Here is a 26,573-nt window from a genome sequence, read left to right on the forward strand (position 1 = left end):
TAAACCAAAGTTAAACTGCTGCTTGACGAAACAAGATGAAACCTCATGAAAACTTGATCAAACAATCTCCAAACTTTTTCGTTGTTTCACAAGAGTTCAGCATTTACTTCCGTGATCGTTTGTTTTCAACAAGCAACACCGCAAGCCTGTTACGGAGAACTATTATTTTATTGGAGTACGTTTTTAAAAATAAATCTTTCAAGGTTGCCCGTAAAGCTCCCAAAGAAGGCAAGTGGTTGCAGTCTTGTATGTTCAGCAAAGTGATGAAGAAATTAACCCAGACTTCTCCATTGGGAATCCTAAGGGGGGAAAAAAGGGAAGTAAAAACTTAAATCAACCTTCCCCAGAGGTGGCCAGATGTTTCTCAGAACCAGCATCACAAGTGGAAAGCTGTGTCAACTATTTTGGAAGATGGACTAGAGCTTTATCCAAAACAGGCTGTACAGCAAATCTGAAATTATATTTCCTACTGGTCAATACCAACTCTGGGCTGTTGGATCAACAATAAAACATTTCAGTTTTGTCTTCAGATTTTTTTTTTTTTTAGGTTTCAGAAATACATTGTATTCTTTCAGACTTCCATCCCTTTTTGTATTTTCAATGACATTCCTAATTGAATGGGTATAGAAAATGGTAAAAAAAAATTAAAATCATTATATTTCTAACCTTGAGGGCCCTTTACATGAAAAATAAATGTGCTAATCACCATTTTTGCATTTATTCTATTAGCTGTCATAAGCTGAGCTATAATGCAACTAAAAATCCTAATGTTACTTTATATTTTACAAGCATAATCAGATTTTATTAAAAGTGCCTTAAGATCACTCTGTAGAACAGTTTTTAATGTAACACAGAAATAATTATGTATCTGGGGAATATAATGCTAGTGGTATCCGAGGGACATATTTATGTTTTGCACTGGTTCTTTCTATTTCTTGGAGAATACCCTTAGAGCAAATTAATTCTTTATTTCAAAAATAAATTGCATATTCTTGTGCAGGATTTGAAGAATATAAATAGGAATTGTCCACAAATCCTGTGTTTCCCAACTTGGATTATGACAAAGGTCGATAGCATCTTCTGTAACAGGGGTGTCAAACTCGATTTCATTGAGGGCCGCATCAAGGTTGTTTGACCTTGGGGGTGGGGCGTGGTGTGGCCAGGGGACGTGGCCAGCTCGACGTCATTCATGTCAGGGGCATCTGAGGTGGCCAAGTGCTAAGGCAGGACTTCCCTGAGATCCTCACTCATTCATTATAATCTATCTACCTACCTACCTACCTTCCTTCTTCCCTCCCTCTTCTTTTTCTCTTTCCCTCTTCCCCTTTCTTCTTCCTTCCCCTTCTTCCTTCTTTCCTTCTTTTCCCATCTTTCCTTCTTTTTCTTTGTCTTTCCTCTTTACATTTCACCTTTTGTTGTTTTTAGTTTGTTTTGCTAGCCCTCTGCCAGCGAAAATGGAGGTCCATTTTTGCCGGCAGAGGGTTGTAGGAGGCTGTCATGGGCCCACCAGGGCTGCGTACGGTCCCCCCCCCCAAGCTCTGTTTTCGCTGGCAGAGGCACCTTTGCTGTTTCTAGGGCAGCCTCGCGGGTCAGATCTAACATGCAAGGAGCAATTCTACAGGAGAGAAAATATATGACTCTGGAAAATTATTATTGAAATAAAGTAATTATAGACCAACCTCCTAAAGATAGCATCAGGTTTCCAGATTCCTTGCTCATTTTTTACTTTCATATATGTGCCAAATAACATGCAGTACACTGTTGCAGCAATTCCGAAATAATCAGTCTAAGGAATAAAAACATAAAAACATTTAGCTTCAGTTGTTTAAAAATATCAATTTTTAATCCCATCCTCCCATGAATATGATCCAATTGCAAACAGCCTCCTTTTCCCTGGTTTATTCTTGATGCTCTTCTGGAATAAATTAGATTGAGCAGTGTTTCTGGGCCTGAACATGATCGGAATGCAGAACCTTAGATACACCGATAATTAAATTATTACTGCTGTGTAATAGGTGTTCTAAAGAAAAATTAGTAACATCTGAATCAAAACTTACATCTCTGAATTGAATTTTCCTCCATGATCAGCAAAATCTGTAATTACTAGTGACATGGGCTACATAGCATAGTATGAAAATCATACATGTAAGTCCATACCTGGTAATTCCATGGCCTGCCTGTAATCATTTCAATACACTGAAACCCAGATGTCTCACACTTTCCCTTGAAAGTGGTTCCTTCAGGAAACAGGTTCATATCTATGCTTTGGCCAAAGTCAATAATTGTCAGACCATGAGATGTGCCATCAATATCACATGTGTCGTTGTCCAAAAACCTTGTTTAAAAGCAATTAACAATGATTACTATTAAGCAATGCAACAAGTCAGATTGACAAGAAAAGATCTCACAACGTTCAAAAGTGAGATACTTGCCTTTCGCCAAATATAAAGTTGTCAGGTTTAATGTCACCATGAATTATTCCACACTTATGAAGCTCTTCTACCATGTGCAGGATTTTTATGGCGAAGTAGATAACCAGAGCTTGGGGCATCATCTCTTTTAGTTTTTTGTATATATTTATGGTGTTCTACAGAGGAGAAGCAGATGATCATATGGACAAATGAATATGCCTGAAATCCTGTGTATAGTGGATATAGAAAGTTTACACCCCACCCCACACCCTGTTAAAATGCCAGATTTTTGAGATGTAAAGAAACAACATCAGCTGTATAATTATCAGACAGCAAATTCCACTTAGACCTTGGAGAAAAAAAGCATCTGGCTGGTTTACAAAATTATACCCTACTAGAAAGATTTTATACATAAATTTGGCAAAACAATGCTTTCTAAACAGCTAAGTTATTTTAATTTGGCCAAATATTTTCTGTCAAGGGCAACTAATTCTACTTGCAAGTCATAACACATTCATCTGCTGGGGGGATGGGGGAAGAGATAGAAAAGGTGAACATGGTTGTAATGCAGGTAAAAAAAGGGGTACATCTTTAATTGTGTGTTCATGACTCCCTTCTTGACTTTTTATTAAACCCCCCCCACACACACACACAAAAGGACATCTATAACTCCTCCCTTTCTGGTCCTTCAGACTGTGATGACATTTGTACAAGAATATACACACGGATCAAAGCCATATTTACCAGTAAAGTTCCATAACTGTAAAGCTCCCCTATTAGAACACTTCCATTCTGAAAGAAGTGAGCACCGTAGAATTGGATGCAAAGGTGATGCATACTGGGCTTCAGCCTTTCAGTCAGCTGAGCTGCTATATAGAATTCCCAGGGACTTGCAGGTTTCTGTACCTATAAAGACAATAAACAGTTCTGCTTTGCTTCAATGCAAGGGAGCCAATAACCACATAGAAAGATTTTTTAATGCTATTAATTTAAACCAAAACCTGACATTTACTATTGTCTCAAATGACAATGGTCAATTGGCCATAACACTACCTGGAGTTTGAGGGGCACTACAAAATATCAAGAGGATATACTGATCACCTCTCCCAAACCATGCTAGAACATTTTAAAAATCTATTTCATTGTTGATCCTGGCCAGAAATACACCAACTTCCACACTGCATAAAAAGCAATGTGTGTCAATGCTATAGCATGTTTCTAAGGTACTTCTAGAACATCCCTGGCTCTTCAGATTAGATACAGTCTGCAGAGTCTTACCTATCCAGCTTGTCCAGGCACCCATTTCTCTTCACTAAATTCTAATCTGACATCAATTTAGCAATGGACAGGAGAGATTATGGGGATCAGAGATTTAAAAAAAACATTGTTTTTACTGGTAAAGCAGGTGGATTAATTGATTTTAAACAAGATTCTGGAAGTTAGAGTCAAATATAATACCTTCAGTATCACTCTCTGATTATTCTTAGAGTTTTCCATATCAAGGGCAGAAGCTTGATACACATGGGCAAAAGCTCCTTCTCCAAGTAAGCAATCAATGTGGAAGGATGTGGATGCTGAATGAGGATAAGGAAGAGATAAGCATGTAGAACAGGTCTTGAGATTATAGCCCAAATTATCCATTTCCAGCTAAATAGGGTTTGTCTCAAATCCATCCGCGATCGCCTCTCTAAAATTTCAGTGAAAAAGAAATGCCAAAGCACACCAGACAGAAGTGCAGGAAATGCAGAAGCAGGATCTATGCACTGGGGAAGGATGGTCCTTCTTTTTCAAGATCACCAGCAACGAGTGTTGACCAATGTGTTGCCTCTAATTCTGGAAATGCAGCCAAATACACCTAAGAGTTTATACTATGAGAACAGAATGAGTGGGTTATCAATAGTTATCCTTTCCAACAAGCAGAACAATAGAATTTAATTCCTATTATTTCTTTAAGTGTGTCACTTGCCCTACAAACAACTATATGTACTGAAGTTGCATGTAATCAGAAATCATGTAAGGATCATGTAATAAGGTTAGGCCCTTTCTTGTCTCACTTTTCCTCCCTCAAGTGGAAAAATGAATTGGAACATATTTCCATTTTAGCAGAGTCTTCCCTTAGAGTGATAGTTTAAATAATTTCCAATCAATTTTTACGAGTCAGCTGAAACTCTGAACTACTTTTGTAGTTTTATCAGTTTACTAGTGTAACCTGCTGCCTTTTGCCTTCTATAATTCCAAGCCACTACATCAATGTAGTCTGCTCTATTAAAAAAAGAAAAAGTATCAACTTCAATTACACAATTGCCTTCCTTATATTTTACAATTTTAATTCTTTTGCTTTGGCAAGAATTTTTACCATTATTAAAACAAATCTTGTCTTAGAATTACGGATGAACACAATCAAAACAGTTGGCATGTTGGCTTCATGGCAATAAATTCTTCCATAAAGCTGTATTGCTTTAATGGACACAAATACAATGCAGTGTCCCAATTTCCCTTTTATACTGAAATATGCCCAATAAAACCACAAGAACATTTTTAAAAGTTTCATAGCTCTGAAAAGAATAACACTAAACATGTAATGGGCCTTACCTAATGTGACAACAGTTTTTGGTCTGACAACCGGAAGATTCGATGTCCATTGGAAAGTATTGGGATAAGCACTTATTGGTTTTGGCAGCTTGGACAGAAGCTGGAAGATTAAACTCTCATCCCAAGGGTTCTCGATGACTTTGTAAGAGAATAATAATAGTCAAGTTACTGACAATAATCAAGACAGTACAAGAAACCCTTAATGATAGGCATTATTAAAATCTGGAGAGTTAAACCCAAATGAGAGAAAACAGAGACGAGCACCACCCTTTAGATGTCTGGGTTTCAACTTTGGAGTTGTCCACATATCTGGAGAGAGACCAGACTGGAGACAACCAACATAAAGTTCCAGAGCCAATGAAACACATATTCCCAGGCACTGGGATGCAAGAAGGCCCACTCCCTGTTAAGAAGCAAGAAGTAATGATTTATCGAAGTATTTTCTACTTCGATCTTTCCTCTCTAAAATATTTGAGATGGCTTGCAAATACAATACAGAAAGTCCTCAGTTAATAACCACATTCAGCAATTGTTCTAAGTTACAGTGGCATAGAACAAGTGGTTCTTAATGACCAGACTTCAAAGTTCGGGCCATCCCAGCACCCTAATAGTCACATGATTGTGGCACTTGGCAACTGGCCTGCACTTAGAATGGTTACAATGTCCCACAGTTACATGATCACCATTTGCAACCTTCCCTACCGCCTTCCCCCAAGCCAAGGCAATGGGGAAGCCAGCAGGGAAGATTGCAAGTCGCTCTTGCAAATCACTCCCATTCCTGCCACTTTTTGTCCTTAGGAGCTGGGTTATGGAGTATCGGAGCCCGAGAATCTCATACTTCGTAGCATGTGCCTGCCTGGTTGCATTTATGCAGTGGCACAATAGCCACCTGCATACCCTCTCACCATTAGCAACAACCACTTGCAGGTCCTCCCGCACCTAGACATTGTGCTTTATGACCACATTGTTTAGCGATGAAAAATCCAGTCCCACTTAATGTTCTTAACCGAGGATTACTTGTACAAAATAATAATCTAACAATTAAAAAACAAAACCTGACTGTTGGCATATTTAAAATCAAGTCAAACTGTACTATAATTACTAGTAGAGATAGAGACCTTCCATTACTAAGTGGTCATTAAGTGAGTCAGATCTGATTTTGCCTTTTTGTTTATTAAGCAAATTCCATGGCCATTAAGTGAATCCAGCTCCCCTCATTGACTGTGCTTGTCAAAAGCCAGCTGGAAAAGTAGCAAATCACCATGTGACCTCGGGACGCTCAACTGGGGTAAATACATGCCAATTGCCATGTGCCCCAATTTTAATCACATGACTTCAAGGATGCCATGACACTCATAAGTGCAAGGACTGGTCACAAATCACCATTTTCAGCATCGTTGTGACTTCAAACAACTGCTAAATGAATGGTTGTAAGTCAAGAACTACCCATAAACTATTCTCGGACGCTATGTGGATTACCTCTTCATCCACTTTAGTCTAAGAAAAGCATGACAATTATGTATTGTCCCACATTACAGCAAAAGTACTTCCTGATGCAACATTTTACCTTTAGCTTGCATCTCTTGGGCTAAAGGCATTGAAATGGTATTGAACGGTGTAGAGGAGGCAAGGTGAGCAGCTTCAATGAAACCTTCTGGGCTTTTCAGACATGGAGCAAAAGTTTGGTTACATGGATTAGCCCATACCGTATAGTCATTTGTCAGGCCCTCTGCTGGCTGGCTTTCATCCTAAAAGGGAAAACCAAAATCATCATCAACAACTTTTTTCTTTTCTAAACACGCAAGATAGCTGAATTTATTGTGTGTGTGTGTGTGTGTGTGATAACTGCAGCAAGGCTCTCTATATATATATGGTCAGAAGTGGAAAAAAAGATGGAACTTGCAGAGATGGCTAAATTAATTTCTTTGCTCAGAGAACAAACAATATCTACATTTATGGATGACCTCATTGACTTTTTGCATTAACTAGAAAATATTTATTTATTTATTTATTTATTTTATTATACTTATATGTCGCCCTTCTCCCAGAGGACTCGGGGTGGCTCACAGAATTAAATGATAAGAACAATAAAAATAAAGTACTAAAAACAATCAATTTAAAATCTCCCAATTAAAAATCACCCATCAGATCAGCAAATTTGTTGGAAAAGCCATGTCTTCAGGTCACCGCGGAAAGAGCGGAGGTCAGGGGCCATCCGGAGCTCATGGGTAACCCATTCCAGAGGGTCGGTGCGCCCACAGAGAACGCTCTCATCTTGGGCGCCACCAGCCGACATTGTCTGGCCGATGGCACCCGGAGGAGGGCTGTCCTATGTGAGCGCACAGGGCGGTGGGAGGCCAGCAGAAGGTGGTCCTGTAAATACCTCGGGCCTGTAAATCATAAATATGATTTATGATTTGCAGTTTTGATGATTAGTAAAAAGCTGGATAGCATAAAAGAATGTGCTTTTTTTGTAATCATAGAGTAAAAGATAATTTTGTAAGTGTGTTTATATTTGCTTCAAAAGAAACCACAAGCATCTATTTCTTTTTCTTCTTGAATTTTTGTCATTCTTCTGTCTTGTTCTTTTCTCTCTTTTTATCAAGTTGTGTCAGTTTCTATGTTCTTTGTAAAACTTTTAATAAAAAGCACTTTAAAAGATGGCTAATATTGGAGTCCCCTCTAATTTTATCCCCACAATGACTCCAACAGTTGGATTGTGCTGAAAAAGAGCATTTGGCTTGCAACCCTCCGGCGAGCACGAGACAAGTGAAGGTGTGAATCTAAGTCTCCCTGATCAAATTCAACACTGTGATAATCTTAATTATTCCATAAAGTGCATCCTTTTTCCTACATGGAAGGGGATATGTGTGCTTTTTGAAATTTCATTCAAAAGAGATTTAAAAAGACGAAAAGACGTTCCTTTATCAAGGTCCCAAAGAGCTACGAGAACAACCAATTTTGTCTCTATAGTATGCCCTCATCTACGCAGCATATATGTAGTAAATTAATCAATTACATAGGTAATCTTATTTCAAGCAGTATTTTTCAAATACCTACCCTGAATTATTATTTTTTTTTAATTTGATTTATATGCCGCCCTTCTCCGGAGACTCAGGGCGGCTTACAATGCGCTAAGCAATAGCCTTCATCCTTTTGTATATTTATACAAAGTCAGCTTATTGCCCCCACAACTAGGTCCTCAATTTACCTACCTTAGAAAGGATGAAAGGCTGAGTCAACCTTGAGCCTTGGCGAGATTCGAACCTGCAGTAATTGCAGGCAGCTGTTCTTAATAACAGGGTGCTTTAGGCCACTGTACTACCAAGGCTCTTTTTTTAATTAAGATATATCTCAAGTAAAGAGTTCTGGATATTGTTATGTGGGAATCATTTAATCTTACTCTTAGGGTAAGAGAAGCATTCTTCACTTGAATATAATTCCCATAATAATTTATAATGTGTGAGAAATTCCTATACATATATTTCAAAATATGTTCAAAAATTCAGTACAGTGTTTTGTAAATTTTTATGGGGTTCTTTAATTCTAACGTTATCTTTAAAAATGATGCAATTGTCAGTTAAATAGCAATAGCACTTAGACTTATATACCATTCAGTGTTTTACAGCCCTCTCTAGGCAGTTTACAGAGTCAGCATATTGCCCCCAACAATCTGGGTCCTCATTTTACCCACCTCAGAAGGATGGAAGGCTGAGTCAACCTTGAGCCTGGTGAGATTCAAACTGCCAAATTGCAAGCAACCAGCAGTCAGCAGAAGTAGCCTGCAGTACTGCATTCTAACCACTGCGCCACCGCGGCTCAAAGAGGTATTTGGATTTTCTGAATCTTGAATTATTGCATAATGCATACTATTTGCATAGTCTGTCTTCACAGTCTATGTCTTCACTTAGTGCAAATTTTCTTTCCTGGCCCTTTAGGAGTGCTTGAATATAAATCTTATTCATTTGGTTGTTTTGGGTTCAAAATGGAATAGATTTGCTATGTCTTTCATTCCTCTTTATGTTGATTCAAAACTGTAGCATATTATTTTTTGGAAAAATATGTTTTTATCCTTTTTCTCATGGTAAATTGATGCTATGGAATAACTCAGTCCTCAAATATGATTTAAAAGTAGTTTTATGAAAGAACTGGATGGATGATAGTATTTTTATAGATTGGATCAACCTGTGGATGATATGTTTTTATCGTTTTCTGTGTTAAAAGATACATTATGTTTCTCAGTTGCCACTCGCTGACAATATTTACAATTGCAATTTTTATTATTATCTCAGTTTGGATCAGCAATATTTTCAGTTTCAAAGACATATAAGTTATTCCCATAGAAGGGATCACTAAAACTTATGAGACCAAAAAGCTCACAATTTTTAGAAATATCTGTTATTAGTAAGACAAACTGATACTTAAATTTTATTTAAGACAGAATGGAATAAGGCAGTGTTTCTCAACCTTAGCCATGTTAAGATGGGTGGACTTCAATTCCTAGAATTCCCCAGCCAGCACTGAAGTTGAAGTCCACCCATCTTAACATGGCTAAGGTTGAGAAACACTGGAGTAAGAAATTGGAGACCTCAATTCTGTCTGACCCATGGAATAATATTTTCACCAAGTATTAATATTACCTTAATGCCAAAAATCTTGCTAAATCTCAGATTATGGCTTATACGATATAGGATAATATTGCCGTACTTCAAAACATCTGAGAAACAACTAACAGACCATTATAACCACATGGCATCGCTGTAGCACACAAACCAACTAAAGCCCCTCAAAACTTCCTAAGTAAACCAAGAGTCAACTTGGTTGAGTTGGGTGGCTATAGAAATTGAATGAATGAATAAATAATTATTGGACATGGAAATAGACTCCATGCTTTTGTTATTGCCACAGGATTAGTTCTTCAAACTGAAAAGACAAAATTATGACCGTAATTACCTTATGGCCAGATGATTACAATTCGGCCACTTGGCAACTCACATTTAGAACTGGTTGCACCATCCCAGTCATGTGACTATTATCTGTGACATTCTCTGCTGGTTCTGGTATTTCTTGCTGGTTTCCAGAAAAGACAACCATTCAAGAGAATGGATTTGGAATACAAACGTGATTTGCTTAACAACCACTGTAAAATTAGTGGGCCCAATCATGTGGGTATCTCAACTTGCGACTACCATGACCATTGTATCAATCCCAATTATGGTTGTAAGTTGAAGACTACCAGGACGTGTGTTTGTGTTTATATGTGTATAAACAGAGCCTTGGTGGTACAGGGGTTTAAAGCACCCTGTTATTAAGCTTATTAAGACCAGCTGCCTGCAATTACTGCAGGGTTCGAATCTCGCCAAGGCTCAAGGTTGACTCAGCCTTCCATCCTTTCTAAGGTAGGTGAAATGAGGACCCAGTTTGTGGGGGCAATAAGCTGACTTTGTATAAATATACAAAAGGATGAAGGCTATTGCTGAGCACATTGTAAGCCGCCCTGAGTCTTCGGAGAAGGGCGGCATATAAATCAAATTAAAAAAAAAAAAAAAACCACACATACACACAAATTTATTTTTTGCATTTTTTCTTTTTTGTTATTCTTTTCAATATTTTATTTTTCTAATTCTGATTTATTTGATTAAATATATATAAACAAAAAAAATAAAGGCAATTTGCTTACTCTTGGTTTAGAAACAGTCAAAGTGTCTCTGGGACGTTCACCAAATACTTTGATAGATGTTGACTTTGGGACTGACGCTGACTGCAGGACCCTAAAAATCAAAGGAGGAACATTCAGAGTCATTTTTCAAATGAAACATTTTACTTACAGTAGATTTAACTGTCCATGAGAGCAATTATTTTCCAGAAATCAGATCCACTATAACAGAATATAATAGATCAAGAATAGGTAACCTATAAGTCCTCAAGACTTACAGATCTATCTATCTATCTATCTATCTATCTATCTATCTATCTAGGGACGCGGTGGCTCAGCGGCTAATACACTGAGCTTGTCGATCAAAAGTTTGGTAGTTCAGTGGTTCGAATCCCTAGTGCGCGTAATGGGGTGAGCTCCCGTTACTTATCCCAGCTTCTGCCAACTTAGCAGTTCGAAATCACGTAAAAAAATGAAAGTAGAAAAATAGGGACCACATTTGGTGGGAAAGTAACAGCATTCCGTGCATCTTTGGTCATGCCGGCCACATGACCACGGAGATGTCTTTGGACAGCGCTGGCTCTTCAGCTTTGAAACGGAGATGAGCACCGCCTCCTAGAGTTGGGAACGACTAGCACATATGTGCGAGGGGAACCTTTACCTTTTTTAAGTCCTCAAGATGTTTTGGACTCTCATGTAACAACACAAACCAATGATAAGAGATTACAAGAGCTGCCCAAAACATCTGGAGGGATCCCAGGTCACCTAAAATTCCTGTGCAAATAACTGTTGATTACAGGGAAATTGTAATCAACATTCTTGAGTACAAGAATATTGTTTTTTTCACAATAAGCATAGTGAGTCACCACTGCCTTCTTTCAAGATTTTCTTTTTTAGCTTCTCAGTCTAGTCTACATTCTCAGTTTTTTAAGTAGTTAGGTAGGATTTCCCATCCAATCACTGTTTGTCCTTTCATAGCTTTTTCAAGATGAGCCAAAATCAGCTAGCTGTAACAATACATAGTATTGTATACATTGTACACATTCGCTCTTTCAAGAATCAAAGCGTGACTTTTTCCATAGTTTGTGATGCAAGAAAGTGAAGAAAAGGGAGACTGATGAAAATGATTAATGAGAAACTGAAATCTTCATTCAACAGCATAGATACTAGATGTGCTAGTAACAGTTTTCATTGCAGAATGTACAAATAGGCTTACAGTACAATCTAATACAAACTAATCTCAATTGTAAAGATGATCTGACGATTTTCAACTTACTCCATGTTCTCATCTTCAAAAATTGTAAAAGCAGATAATGCAGCAGGAACACTAGGCTTAATGCTGACAGCCTCACCTGGATCTAAAAGGAGAACCGAAAAGGAAAGATAGGCTTACATTTTCCCTGCCTCTGACTGAAGTCTCACATAGACAGAATGTATATATCTTGTAACTGCTTGAGCCATTGCCTCTCCTCTGAAGCGCTTCCAAGAGGTCTACAAGCTGTAAACCAAACTGCAGTTGAAGTCACATAGGTAATTGTGAGAATTTCCTGATACAAGAATTATCCGAACTGGTACACGGATCTGTGTAAAACTCTCCCTGATCTCAGCAGCTCCCTGATAGTCAAACAATAGCAGTGGATCCAAGAGGATGCTGAAACTGCAAACCAGTTCAGCGTGGGGCAGCATGACCTATCTATAACTAAAATTGGGCCGTGTTTACAATTGGCTTTTGTGGGCGATGGAAAAGGCTTGTTGTGATCTTTAAAACCCTACATTAAGCATGTCCAACCTGCAGCCGAAAGACTGCCTGGATCCTAGACAGCTAGTAATACAACTCTACAAGATATAATAAAAAATGTAAAAAAATAAAGGAAGTTTATAATTCATATACATTAACTGTATTATATACTTTATATGCGGCCCAAGATAACTCCTCTTCACTCAGTGCAACCCAGGCAAGCAAAAAGGTTGAATGATGCCCCACATGATTCAGGGCCTGGTATATTCCAGACCACCTTCTCCCATTAGTACTTGCATGCTCCCTAAGATCTGGCATGGAGGACGTCCACCAGAACTCTACTCTTAAGAACTGCTTCTATCAGGTACCATGAAGGATGACCTTCCCTGTTGCTGTTCCCTCCTCTACAATAGCATCTCCCGTGTTCAGGTTGTCCCTCTCGTCCAATTAAAATTCTACAAAGCCATTAAGATCAGATCTTTAGAGCCTGATTAGAATTTATTTTTTCCTTCAGTGGAAATATTTGGTTGTTTGATTGTTGTCCTTATCTTTTTGTCCAATTCTTTTTTTTTTCATTGCTTTTAATTTTGGTAGAGCATGAAGGAATATTAGCTAATCCATTGCATATGATTGGAATGGCATATAAACACAAGTCAGCAACTAAATAAGTATCCTTCACTTCAAAATATAAACGTAAATAGATATTCTGATTAAGTTATTTAATTTTCTCATCATAGGCATTTATGTTTAATTCTCTCTAAAAAGCCAGCAGTAGTCATGTATATATCCCAAAGGTCTGTCTCTACAAGAAACTAAACAGACAAAAACATACCCTTGCTAATATTATGATATCTGACTCCTACTTATTAAAAATCCTCAGCTATATCTAAAATTAATCCTCACTTTTGTTAATATAAAGTTTATGAGATGTATCTTTATTGGATTTGTTCTGTAGCTCACAAGGGAGCTCCTCACACTGCTCAGAATAAATTTATATTTTAACAATAAAGAGGCAGGGAAGAAAAGAACTTCCATCTATTGTTTTAGGTCCTTCGGCTGTAGCATCATGAAATCACTTTGGCAGAGATTCTTCCAATTATATCTGCCTAGCAAATCTTATAATCCAAGACAAATTCTTGAGCATTTGCAGAATTTGGGACTCCAAATTTATGATGAGGTCTCTCCAGCTTCACTTAGCAGCTATGCTGCCAGCATAATGGAAGCTATAGTCCCAACCCATCTGGAGATTCCCAAACTGAGGAAGACTAATACGAACATAATTTATCATTTGTACATAATGACATTTACCTTTGTTTCTGAAGAAAGCCTCACCATCTTCATCATCTTCTGAAAGTATAGTTGTATCTTTTAGAGAAGTCACTTGAAACATGTCCATGATGAATCCTCGGTAAGTCAAAAAAAAAAAATTCAAAGTAAAGGACAGGCAAAGTAAAAAATAAAATAAAAATCCAAGAACATTTAGGAAGGCAAAACCATTGGAAGTATTTAAACCTTTTGGTTTCAATTCATGAAGACCAAAGTCCAAAGTTGTCTTTTAATCCTAATAGTTCTCAGTAGGTTTATATGCAAGCTGAGCGCATGTGTTGCCCTAAACCAGGGGTATCAAACTCAAGGCCCGGAGGCCAAATCCGGTCCACGGGGTGCTTAGATCTGGCCCGCAGGGCTATCCTGGAAACAGCGAAGGATCGTCCCGCGGTGTCTCTGCTAGAAAAAACAGGCTCCTGAGCTCCATTTTCAACTGTGACAGCCTTCTGCAACCCTCTGCCAGCGAAAACCGAGCTCCGTTTTCGCTGGCAGAGGGTTGCAGGAGGCCGTCACAGGGAGCCAGCAGAGCACTCATACCACAAGCAACCCCAACTTGAGTGATGTCAAGCTGGCCACACCCAACCGCCACACCCATCTCACCCCAAGGTCAAACACCACCCTGATGTGGCCCTCAATCAGGGGCGAAATCCAAATTTTTCCCCTACCGGTTATGTGGGCGTGGCTTGGTGGGCGTGGTGTGGCTTGGTGGGCGTGGCAGGGGAAGAATACTGCAAAATCTCCATTCCCACCCCATTCCAGGGGAAGGATATTGCAAAATCTCCATTCCCACCCCACTGGGGTCAGCCAGAGGTGGCATTTGCCGATTCTCCGAACTACTCAAAATTTCCGCTACCGGTTCTCTGAACTGCTCAAAATTTCTGCTACCGATTCTCCAGAACCTGTCAGAACCTGCTGGATTTCACCCCTACCCTCAATGAAATAGAATCTGACACCTCTGCCCTAAGTGACTGTGATCACATGATTCTGGAGCGCTTGGCAACCTGTTGTAAGTGTGAACAGGTTGCCAAACACCTGGATTGCAATCACATTGGGGTGTTGGTACAATGTTTTGTGACAGTCCGAGGCCATTTTTAATTCTGCACAATTGTTAAATAAATAGTTGTAAATTAAGGATCGCCAGTACTAAAATAAGGTGCAGTCAGAGATAGGAGAAATGAAGAGACAAATAGCTACATATAAACCATTTAACTCCAGGTTTTCCTGCATAATATAGGTTATTATTGTGATTCAAGGAGTTAACATAAAATTGTAATTAATTGCTTCTACTAGATCAGGAGTGTCAAACTGACAGCCCGAGGGCCAGATGCGTCACACGCAGGCCACGCCTACGCCAACTCCATGAAGGGAAAAACACTGCAATACATCACATGATGGCAACGTGACTCAGCGAGTTTGACACCCGTGTACTAGATGGAATGTAGTCTTATCAGCCTCTCTTTTCACTTTCAGGAAATAAGGTCTTCCTTGTTAGCCACACCGTTGCAGCTTAAAGTTACTTTATAGTGACATTTGCAATTTTAGGATATTTTAATTGTCTTAATTGCAATCTACATGGAAGTAATGTGCAAGGTAAAAATAGCTTACCAGGTAAACCTACTTTTCCAGCTGAAAAATATAGACCATATTTTTAATGTGGTAAATATATGGCTTTTTTCAAAAATAAAAACTGGTTAATTAACCGACATTTTTATCAGGTTTTGTCATGGTTATTTAAATGTATTTATGGATTATAAATTTGCTTTTTATTATAATCAGTTTCCTTATTAGTTCAATCGAGATATATTTTGAAACTATATGTATATACATTAATATTGTCATCTTTAGTAAATTTACTTAGTATGTTAGCTGTGGAACACTAACAAAGTGCACATAAAATTATCACTTCCAATCTACCCTTTCTTTTGCAACTCAGTACTGGCTAACAGATGTTAGCAAATATGGAGAAGAAAAAAATGTTTAGCTACATTTTCTGATAAGATCTACTAAGGAAGAAAGAATGAGAAGAACTTTATAGCTTTTTTGAGCAAAGAAGTTGCTTGTTCTGATTTATTTTTAATGTTTTGCTTTTAATTAAACAGAAAAAAGTAAAACAAACGTATATTCTAACATTGTTGTATTCTGTGAAGAATTATTTACATTAGACTTTGAGACAGGATTTAGTGCTTTTGGATGTTCCTATTCTTTTGAAATATATACATTAGATGGACATACTAGTAATATTAGGAAACTGCTAGATAGCAGAAGTGGATTCTCCATGTCCTTTTATTGCTATGAGTCTAGTGAGACTAGTCCTTCAACACTGGAAAAATAAATTTATGGCCCAATTATTCTGTAAATTGAAGACTTGATATTACTCGTGAATTATGAATGAGTTGCTTACAGGCACAAATTGTATTTATGGATATTGCAATGAAGTACGGCCATCTTTTATTGAAACTATTGCATAAAACTTTATAAACATATGTGTCCTTTCTAATCTACCTAATTACCACTTCCAGAATTCTTTCCCTGAATGTCCCATTATGTGCATTGTAAGGCAGCTACTTATTCACCTGAAAGGGTTTCTTCAAGCATACTTATCAATGTTAAGCGTCTATAAAACTAAATCTAAGAGTCTATAAAAATATCCCCCAGGGTATTGTTGTTGTTGTTTTTTAAAAAAAAAACAGGCTTTATACTTACCCAAGGCTTCTTTTGTGTGAACAGTAGGAGAAGGCTGCACTTTAGATGGGGTTGCCTGTATTATGCTTGATGCATTTAGAGTCATATGACGTTGATCAAAAAAGCCTGACATATTTCTGTTATCTGGTACCAAAAAGTGCAATATGAGAATTTGACAGAAGCACACAAGAGGTTTACATTTATAGGAAGTACTACAGATTATTATTATTATTTCTAATGTACATTTGATACAACAATAACAATGGAAGAAAGAGTATTTAAAAAAAGGAAATTTCTTTGAATTTTAGCTTGATATGCCCCCCCCTTTTAAAAAAACAGATAGCTCCCAAAATTGATGAAGTATTTAAGTTGGACAGATAGTCCTCAACTTACAACCATAATGGTGACCAGAATTTCCATTATAATTCAACATGCTGGTTATCATCTTTAAAGACCTACATGCCATATGCCTGAGTTTTTCACCTTTCCTTCCCATTAGGTCAGATAGGGTAGATGGACTTTAAGCCCCTTCCCTTAAATGCTATGACCTTAAAGATATGCCTTTTCTGTAACTGCCTCAGCTCTTTAGAATAGACTCTCAGCTGAGATTCATGGGGTCCCTACCCTTTTAGCTTTCCAGACCTGGCTTTTCTCCTTCTAGTATTGGGTTAGAATGGGGACTGAGTCAGGAGACTATTGGTTGCTTTAAGTTGCTTAGGATATGAGATATGTTTCTTAAATAAATAAACAGTGAAACAGCCTGCCTCCTGGAATCCTTGATGTGCATCCTCAGAGAAAGGTTGGGCAAGGGTTTTTTTTGCTTAGGATGTTATAAAGATTTCTGCTTTGGGCAGAGATTTGGACTGTATGTTCTGTGAGATCCCTTCTGACCCCATGACACTGTGCTTCAAAGATCTCAGACTACAGGCTGCAAAAGACTAACACAGAGACAATTATACCTTGTACAATCTCCTTAAAGTACGGATTAGTAACCCATTAGAGCACTCACAGAAAGCAAGAAAATATATTACCGTCTCTCATTTCCATAGAATGCTGCTCTTTCCGATTTGAAGGCTCTACGTGCCTGCCCAGAAAAATCATCACATAAATTTTCCCATATTAATCTGCTTCTAATTGTTACAAAAACAAAATTGTACTGAAATGTCTTACACACACACACTCACACATATGGAGGGGGGGAGGGGGAGATGGAGAGGCAGAGAGAGAAAGCGTGCTTCAAAAACGTGGCATGGTTGTCCACAAAGAAGATTTTACTGTAAGTGCTGGGAGTGGTTGTCCTTCTGCATTAAATAAAATGTAGAAGTATTCAATCCCACTATACAGACTGACTTTTATCAAGAATGGGATACGAGTTCTAAAAGACCCTTTTAATCATCTGTTGTCACTAAAAGTATCTTTCGCTTTGGGGACGAGGCGATTGTGGTGCCCCCTTTTTGTTTTGCTTGTTTTATTTTGACCCGCTTGGTTTTGGGGTTTTGTTGTTTGGTATTGTACTCTTCTAGTTGGCTGTTTCTCTTTTAGTTGTTTTAGTTGTGAGCTACCCAGAATTGTTTAGAAGTCAGGTAGCCTATAGATTAAACAAATAAACAAATGTCTGCATGTCAGTTCGGATGTCTTAAATTTAATATTTCAATATTTTAACAATGTGTTTAATATTGGATTTCAAATATCCTCAAATATAGTAAATCTTATTCATACAGATCTCCTAGCACATATAGTGGCATATAATGCAGAACAGGTTCACATGAATCAGGTTGATTGTTACTAATACTAATTTTGATAAATTAAGATCTTAGGAATACAAATGTCAGAGATCAATAGTCCATTCCTATCCCAGCTTATTAAGATATGGTTATCTAAACATCCCCAGCTGCAGCACTGCGCATATTTAATTATGGCTTGTTTAACCAGGGTTTATTGAACAAGTTATGGTGATCTGGTTCACCAGTAACCTAGGTTATAAACTACAAATACCAATAGTTAGATTTATATATAACAAAAATTAATCAAACCATATGAATTCTTCATATGATATATAATCCAACCACAAGATGTAACAAATCTAATTCCCATCTATCCGCAGAACGTTAATTCTTGGATTTAAAAAAAGCAACTGAACCTGAGAAACCTATCTTTTACTTACATCTCTCCATCATGGCAATTATGGAAGGTAGTATACTTCTGAGGTGGTTGGACAGAATCATTACTGCTGACTTGAAGTCTACGCAGACTATTTGCACATTCTTCAAAATCAGGGCGAGTTTCAAATGCAGCTTTCTCACTTAGAGCTGTCATCGGAGGATCAAATACTAACTGTTGTCCAAGAATTTCATTGGTATTGGCCACATTGCTCATCGTTGACAAAGAAGTTGAAGACGCTCCAATCTCCTTGAAAGCAGATCTTCGTGGGTGATTTCCAATAGGCTGGGAAGTTAAAGCATCTCCTGATAAACTCTGATGTTCTGTCCTCAAGTTCGGAGCACTCTGAGTTACAGAAGACGCTATCCACTCTGGCCAACATTGTGCTGTTGTCATTTGTACACATTGATCACCCTTATTAAATTAAGAACAAAATACAAATTTGTATACTTGTATTTTTAAGTGACTTCTTGCCATTTGTATACTTAATAGTTTACTGATTTCCATGCTCTAATGCAGGGGTCCCCAACCTTTTTGATTCCGTGGGCCAATGGCAGCAGTGGTGGCAGCAGCAGGGGAAATGGTTTCGCAATTGCAGCCTAACTTCCTCACATACACAAATGAAGCTTCATGTGCTAGCCTGTCTCTTCAGCAATCCGGTTCCCAACGGTCCATAGCCCAGAGGTTGGGGATCCCTACTCTAATGTACTCATAGAACAATTTTGGTAACTTTATCTGGAACACTTTATTTTTTAGAAACACTAACCGTACTTACATGCAAAACATACTTGATCAATATTTTACAACTTACTTGCTATGTTGTACTATAACTCCAGCCAATTCTAGCTTCATAATAGTCAAACATCTATAGGCCACCAGATCAAGAAAAGTTGCATTAAAATTGAAACAGATTGAAAAAGGTTTTACTAATTCAAATGTGAATTCCTTCCTATATTGAAGGCATCGATTGGAAAAGTATTTCATTATATTATAAAAATAATAAATTTAAAGTTACATTAGAAATATGGGCACATATTATAATTAAGAAGGAGTCTATTCAAATAGTAATCCCTACTGATTTTTATTGAAATAAAAGAACAGCCATATTTCACTCATAAAAATAACTATTTGATAAAGAAGATTCAAGATTCTAACTTAGCTTTTTTACTTAAACAGCTAGGAAAACCCTGGGAAGCTAGTATTATTCAGTAAAAGAGAATTTTATCTAGAGGAACTACTGTAGTTGCCTATGTTCACTAAATGGCAGGAAAATTACTTTGCACAGGTAAACTACATATATAGATTTGGAGCAAGATACTGTATTTTTTGGAGTATAAGATGCTCTGGACTATAAGATGCACCTACCTTTTTTGGTGAGGAAAACAAGAAAAAGAAATCTGTCTCTGTCTTCCAGCAACTTTGCCTCCTTGCAGCAAACAGCAAACAGCCTGCTTTACTTTCATTTTCGTTTTCAGCATAGCTTGATTAGCACAAGAAAAAAAAATCTGCTCCCAGCAATTTACCTCCTTGCAGCAAGCAGCAGAGGCCCGCAGCAATAGGCAATGGCAATCCCTGCAGCCTGAAACAGCTGAAAGTCAGGAGGCCAATGCAACGGACAATCAACTTGTGCTAATTAGGCTGTGCTGAAGCTGAAATGGTCTGTTTCTTCTTGCTGCTTGCTGCAAGGAGGTAAATTGCTGGGAGGCAAAGGGTGGGGGCCAGCGGGTGAGCAGGGCTACATTCAGGGTATAAGACACATCTAAATTTTCACCCCCTTTTAGGGGGGAAAAAGGTGCGTCTTATACTCTGGAAAATACGGTAGTTCTAGAAGAGCTCCTGAAAATGTTTTTAAGTCTTTTATAGTTAAAATTCTGCTTATGAGTGGACATTATGAAGTAGATGTTCTTGATCATCCTTCATAGAGGGATATAGGTAGATACTAGGACAAGGGCTTTTTTCAATCAAAGTATTCCAGGAGCAATATGTCCAGATGTTGCTGGACAGCATCTCCTAACAGCTGTAGCCACTACGGCCAATGATGAGAAGTGCTAGGAGCTGTAGTTCATCCTACAATTCTTATCTATGGATAAGAACTGTAGTTCAAAACTGGGAAGTACCAACTGGAGAATATGGATTTATAAACCCCCCCCCCATGCATACTAATAAATCACATTGCAAATATACCCCTGTCGAGCTTAGCAAGGACTGGTGAGCAATTGGCTGTAACACATCTTTCTGGCATGAAGATGAAGATTGGGAGAGCTGGTCCAACTTCTGCTGCAGTTTCTGTAGCTCAAGGAGGTCACTTTCTTTCTTTTTCATTAACTCGTTGTCTTCATTCTCTGAAAGTATCAATACCCATACGTTAACTATATTGTTAAAATAATTCTTTCCCTCTCCTTTAACATTAAAGGCTAATATATTTTGAGTAACTCTGACCCTTACTACCCCAACATGGCAGGAAAATAAAACAGAATGTCAAATAACACTTATTGATACCCTGAAATCTATCAGTCTATTAATTTTACATCCATCCATCCACTCATTCATCCACCTGCAGCAACAATGGGTAAAGCAATGCAAATAGGCATTTAGGAATCAAAGAATACATGACCAATGCCTTCAACATGATAAATCTATACACAGCACTGCATTTAGAGCAGTAATCCTGATTGTTATCTTACTGTAACAGGACAGAACATTCTCCTATAGAAAGAAAAGATTTCAACAAGGAAAAATATAGGATACAGATTCTGAGAGAAAAATAGTTGATAGTTTAGCTAAAAACTAGAATTTTTCCTAATTAGAAAAGGAAATAGTTCCACTTCCATTTTGTGTACAAGAATAGGGCAAGATATTGTTTAACTTTACTAGGAAATTCAGTAAAAATTCCATTGCACTATGCCCGTGCGTGATGGCGAACCTATGGCACACGTGCCACAGGTGGCACATGGAGCCATATCTGTGGGCACGCGAGCGTTGCCCTAGCTCAGCTCCAGCGCACATGCGCACGCCAGCCAGTTGATTTTCAGGCCTTCCGGGCCCACCGGAAGTTGGGAAATGGGCCATTTCCAACCTCCGAAGAGTCTCCCGGGTGGGAGGCTGTTTTCACCCTCCCCAGGCTCCTAGAAAGGCTGGAGCCTGGGGAGGGTGAAAAATGGGCCTTCCAGTCCCACCATGCCATCATGTGCTAATAGTGTGGGGGGGGACAGGGGGGGCGCATGCACATGCACAGGGGGGCGCAACCCCCGCTTTTGGCACGTGATGGCCAAAACTGAACTATAACGTTCAGATGCAGTTTTTGCATGTGTGTTTGTTCTAATAAAGTTGAATGCAGAAGACATTCAAGCATTGATAATTGGCAATGCCAAATTCAGGAACACAGCAGACTATAAGGTACCGGTAGTTGTTGCAGACTGGCATACCTGGCATATTTGGGAGGACAAGTATATATGATCTTACATCTGTGCTACCTTTCACAGACAAGAATGTCTTCTCCCTTGCTTGTGGCATGAGATCTTAGCCTATCACTGTTAAAAAGGTGTAAATGTATGTATGTATGTATTTACACCCTACTGAAATCAATGGGTAATTATTGATGACTTTATTCTCACTGAAATCGGTAAGACTTATCTGCAGATAACCTAAGTTATAATGTTATTTATGAGTGTCTTGAGTAAGTGAGAAATGAACAGTCTAAGAAATTTCCATGGCTTGTTTTTAGGAACAAAACTATGGTGCATTACTCTACCGATTTCGTTGCTTGTTTTCCAATGCATCTTCACTTATTCCTGGTCTCTTTTTGTACCTTAAGTTGCTAACCAATCAAGAGATGAAAAACAAAAGCAGTGAAAAAGGAAACCAAACCGGGAAATGCTTTGCTCATCCACTGGTAGTCCTCAATTTACAACTACAATTGAAATTATAGTTGCTAAGCAAGAAATTTGTTGAGTGAGTTTGCTCCATTTTACAACCTCTTTTGCCACACTTGTTAAGCAAATTGCTGCAGTTGTTAAGTGAATCATGCGATCATTAAGCGAATCTGTCTTCTACCCTTTGACTTTGCTTCTTGGAAGCTGGCTGGGAAGGTTACAAATGGTAATCACGTGACCCCAAGACAATGCAACTACCATAAAAACATGTGGCTAATTTTGATCATGTGATCATGAAGATTGCAGCAACAATCATAAGTGTGAAAAACAGTTAAAAGTCACTTTTTTGATGCTGTTGTAACTTCGAACGGTTACTAAACAAATGGCTGTAAGTCAAGGACTACCTACTATACAGCACTGACTGAAACCTTATTTCCACAAAACCCATTTAAATCCCATCTCGGCTTAACACATGTGGAAGCATTAAAGTATTATGTTCCATGTTTCAAACTCATGAAACTGAGTTAAACTGTAGTAATTACCCAATTCCTTTTGCCTTTTCAAACATTCTGCCTTCTTCAAATATGCTTTGGCTCTCACTTCTTCAAAGCACAGTTCAGAACCTTCACAAACAAGTAGTGCCTTGACATACATCGCCTTCTGCTCAAGGGCAGCATGACTTGATGGCATCGGTACAACTTCTGACTTGGAAATGGTGGTGATGTATTTAGGTTTTTCTCTAGGGAGAAAAATGGAATTTAGGGCCCTTTATAGCAGAGCCAGAAACAACACAACAAGCAATTAGGCTTAAGCAGATGCAATGTTCTATCCAATCAATAAAGTAATATAAATATTTTGAGAAATGCTATTAAAACAAAATTCAGTAGCTAAATCACAGGACATAAGCCATGGGAAATCAAGGCCCCAAATTTCATTCATACACTAAACCTATTGATTTGGACCAGTAATTTTCTCATGATTAAAAATGGGACAGGCAATATGCTTAGTTTGCTGCTTAGGAAAGATTAAAAACTTGAGCATGTATGAGATTTGGGGGGGGGGGGTATAATTCAAAATGGGTGCAATAAAGAGTAAAATAACTCTTATTCAGAAGTATCTATAGGAGGAGTAAGAGTTAAAAAAGAATCTTGATTTCTTTGCACCCCTTCCTAATACATGCTTTTATTGTTTTCCTCAGCTAAAAGTCAATTAAAGCATTGGGACTGCTCCCAGATTCAAAGAATAAATAAGTACATATGGGCATATGTCCCCTCACACATACCAGATCTCGATTATACAAATGAACTAATGGTGAAATTATAAATCTACCTATAATTACTGAACACCGTGTTCCTAAAACACTGATTACTTACATATTCTCTTGTCCCCCGCAAGTCATAGGGTATAATTCAGAACTGTTTGAATTCTAAAAAAAAATAAGATAAAAGTTCAAAATGAGGACTGGTCTAGCAAAGACTTCAAGTTTTGTTTTTTTTAAAAAAATAGAGGCAGAGAGAATGAAGACAAACTTTGGATACTTTTTCTAAATCTAAGTGAATGAAGCATCTACTGTACTATATATGTTATTGTTATACAGGTGTTCATTTAAACAAGAGTTGGGGAGGTGTAGAATTTCTTAAAAAAATCAAGAAGGGAAGTGCTGCCAAAAGGTTTGCTCTAAATCAGTGATGGTGAACCTTTTCGGCACCGAGTGCCCAAACTGGAACGTGTGTGCATGAGTGTGCATGTGCGAGTGTATGCACCAGAGCATAGGAAACCCGAAGACCAGCTGGCTGGGGCGTGCATGCCTGTCTTTTGGTCACTTTTGGCCATTTTTCAGGCCATTTTTCGGGACATTTTCAGACCATTTTTTGGGCCATTTTCCAGGCCAAAAACAGCCTGAAAATGGTCCAAAAATGGCCTGAAAACAGCCTGTTTTTCGGCCATTTTTCGGGCCTTTTTCAGGCCATTTTCCAGAGCTCTGACACCTGTGAAGACCAGCTGGCCAGCATGCTGGAAACCAGAAGAGCAACTGGCGATGGCGCGCGTGCCCACAGAGAGGGCTCTGAGTGCCACCTCCGGCATGCGTGCCACAGGTTCGCCATCACGGCTCTAAATGGTAGGGAAATGTGGCAGGCAAGTAGAATTTATTGAAAGAAGATCTCGGTATGTTGAAACAGCAATGTATTTGTAAGGGTTTCATCACAAAAAAAACCCCACATTAGTCATATTCAGGCATCACACAAGGAGTCGGAGTCCCTGTGGCCCTCCTGAATTTTTAAGCCCCAGCATTCTTTAGCCTTGTTTTACTGTCTGGCAGGGCAGTCGAGAATGTAGCTCAGAAAAGGATTTCCATCTGTGTTAAAATGAAGTCTAAAGGAATCTAGCTGAAGTCTTTTGACTTGCAATTCTTTTCCCTTCCTTTTAAAAGGCTGCAGTTTCTTTTGAAGAGCCACGGTTTTTCAGGATATCCAAACTTAGAAAAAACTTCGATAATGATGTTTTAGGCCAAGGGTGGGCAACTGCTACTTGGGTGAGGCCAAAACATAGCATCCCAACCTGCCTGCAGGCTTCAAAGAGCCATCTGGTGATGTGGTGAGAAAACTGGATAGGGCAGAGCTATAAATGTTGAGCCAATTTTTTTTTTCCTTGATGTGGACATTTTTAAACATGCAAATGGGAAAGGTTATATTTGGTAATGCTTTGGAAAGCTGAGTCTTAACAACATCTAAGAATTCCAAACAGTAATTATTTGAATAATGGCACATTTTAATGCCATTAAAATGTAAAAGGAAAACATTACAATCATAACTGCTTAAACATAAAATGTATCAGATCGTCATCTGTAGCTGTACAATTAACAAAGAAATATAAATGTGTAAATGGGATTTTTTAAATATCATGGTATATTTAATAATAGATTCTATTTTTAGTTACCTGACTCTGGTAGGGACAGTCTGAATAATTTTTAGAAGCCAACTGATTAGACAGCTGAGGATTACGTTGCTGCAAAACACCACCTACAGAAAAATATACTGTTAGACGTGTAAAGATGGCTACCAATTATTTATTATTATTTATTTATTTATTTATTAAATTTGTATACCGCCCTTCTCCCGAAGGACTCAGGGCGGTGAACAGCCAAATAAAATACATATAATACAAATGCTAAAAAACCATTAAAATACAATTAAATAATTGGCCCGGAAAACGAAATTTAAAACACCCCAAATTCATAAGACAAATTTAAAATTTAGAAATTTTAAAAAAGTTTAAAAGAGAGGTTAGGCCAGGCCAGCCTTGCCAATTATCAGAAGTAATACTGTACCAAAACACTGGACATTTCAAAACCAATTTTACCCTATGCAAGGCCTTCCAGATGTTCTAACTACAACTCCATCATCTACACTTGACACATCTGCTTGCTATTTTGGTTGAGGATGTTGGCAGTTCTTATCCAATGCATCCGGAGAGCCAGGTAAGGCCTGTTCCCCAAGGAAGATTACAGAGAGCTAAACTAGATTTTAGAGAAGAATCTATGTTTCTTTATGTTCACATTTTCAAGTTAGGCCAACACAAAAGAGAAAATTTTAAACCTTATAAACAAGGAGAGGTTTAGATTGCAATCTCATTATTTTTGAGACATTTGTTAACATGATGTTTGCCCTATTTTACAACTTTTCTTGCCACAATTGTTAAATGAATCACTGCACTCGATAAGTTAGTAACACGGTTAAGTGAATCTGGCTTCCCCCCCTTGATTTTGCTCATCAAAAGGTTGAAAAAAGTGATCAGATGACCTTGGGACACAGCAACGGTCGTAAGTATGAACCAATTGCCAAGCATCTAAATTTTGATCACATAACCATGGGGATGCTACGAAGGTGTAAATGTGAAAAATGGCAATAAGCCCTTTTTTTCAGTGCCATTGTAACTTTGAACGCTCACTAAAGGAACTGTTGTAAATTGAGGACTACCTGTATTACATGCTGAAGCAGGAAGCAGTCAAAACAGACAAAAAACAGTTGTCTAGTGGAGGGATCTCCAGCCTTGGCAATGTTAAGCCTGGTGGACTTCAACTCCCAGAATTCCCCAGCCAGCTTAACGTTGCCAAGGTTGGAGACCCCTGGTTTAGT

General features: G+C 38.2%; 1 protein-coding gene across 1 annotated transcript in view; it reads right to left on the reverse strand.

Annotated features, from left to right (window-relative positions):
* BUB1 (BUB1 mitotic checkpoint serine/threonine kinase) overlaps positions 1-26,573 on the reverse strand; it is a 40,403-nt gene continuing 13,830 nt past the window's right edge. Inside the window, exons 6-23 of the mRNA XM_070948025.1 lie at positions 25,375-25,457; positions 23,811-23,863; positions 22,980-23,176; positions 20,750-20,907; positions 18,570-18,979; positions 17,437-17,489; positions 16,427-16,549; positions 13,706-13,801; positions 11,936-12,017; positions 10,684-10,774; positions 6,571-6,751; positions 5,004-5,141; positions 3,870-3,985; positions 3,156-3,317; positions 2,433-2,587; positions 2,158-2,335; positions 1,680-1,786; positions 1-299 (exon numbers count right to left, since the gene is read on the reverse strand). Of these exons, the coding sequence (XP_070804126.1) occupies positions 104-299; positions 1,680-1,786; positions 2,158-2,335; positions 2,433-2,587; positions 3,156-3,317; positions 3,870-3,985; positions 5,004-5,141; positions 6,571-6,751; positions 10,684-10,774; positions 11,936-12,017; positions 13,706-13,801; positions 16,427-16,549; positions 17,437-17,489; positions 18,570-18,979; positions 20,750-20,907; positions 22,980-23,176; positions 23,811-23,863; positions 25,375-25,457 (2,579 nt within the window). The 3' untranslated portion in view covers positions 1-103. The remainder of the gene's footprint in view (positions 300-1,679; positions 1,787-2,157; positions 2,336-2,432; positions 2,588-3,155; positions 3,318-3,869; positions 3,986-5,003; positions 5,142-6,570; positions 6,752-10,683; positions 10,775-11,935; positions 12,018-13,705; positions 13,802-16,426; positions 16,550-17,436; positions 17,490-18,569; positions 18,980-20,749; positions 20,908-22,979; positions 23,177-23,810; positions 23,864-25,374; positions 25,458-26,573) is intronic.

Source organism: Pituophis catenifer, unplaced genomic scaffold (genome assembly GCF_029215685.1).
Source record: "Pituophis catenifer annectens isolate HBS135680 unplaced genomic scaffold, rPitCat1.0.hap2 SCAF_1, whole genome shotgun sequence".
NCBI lineage: Eukaryota > Metazoa > Chordata > Lepidosauria > Squamata > Colubridae > Pituophis > Pituophis catenifer.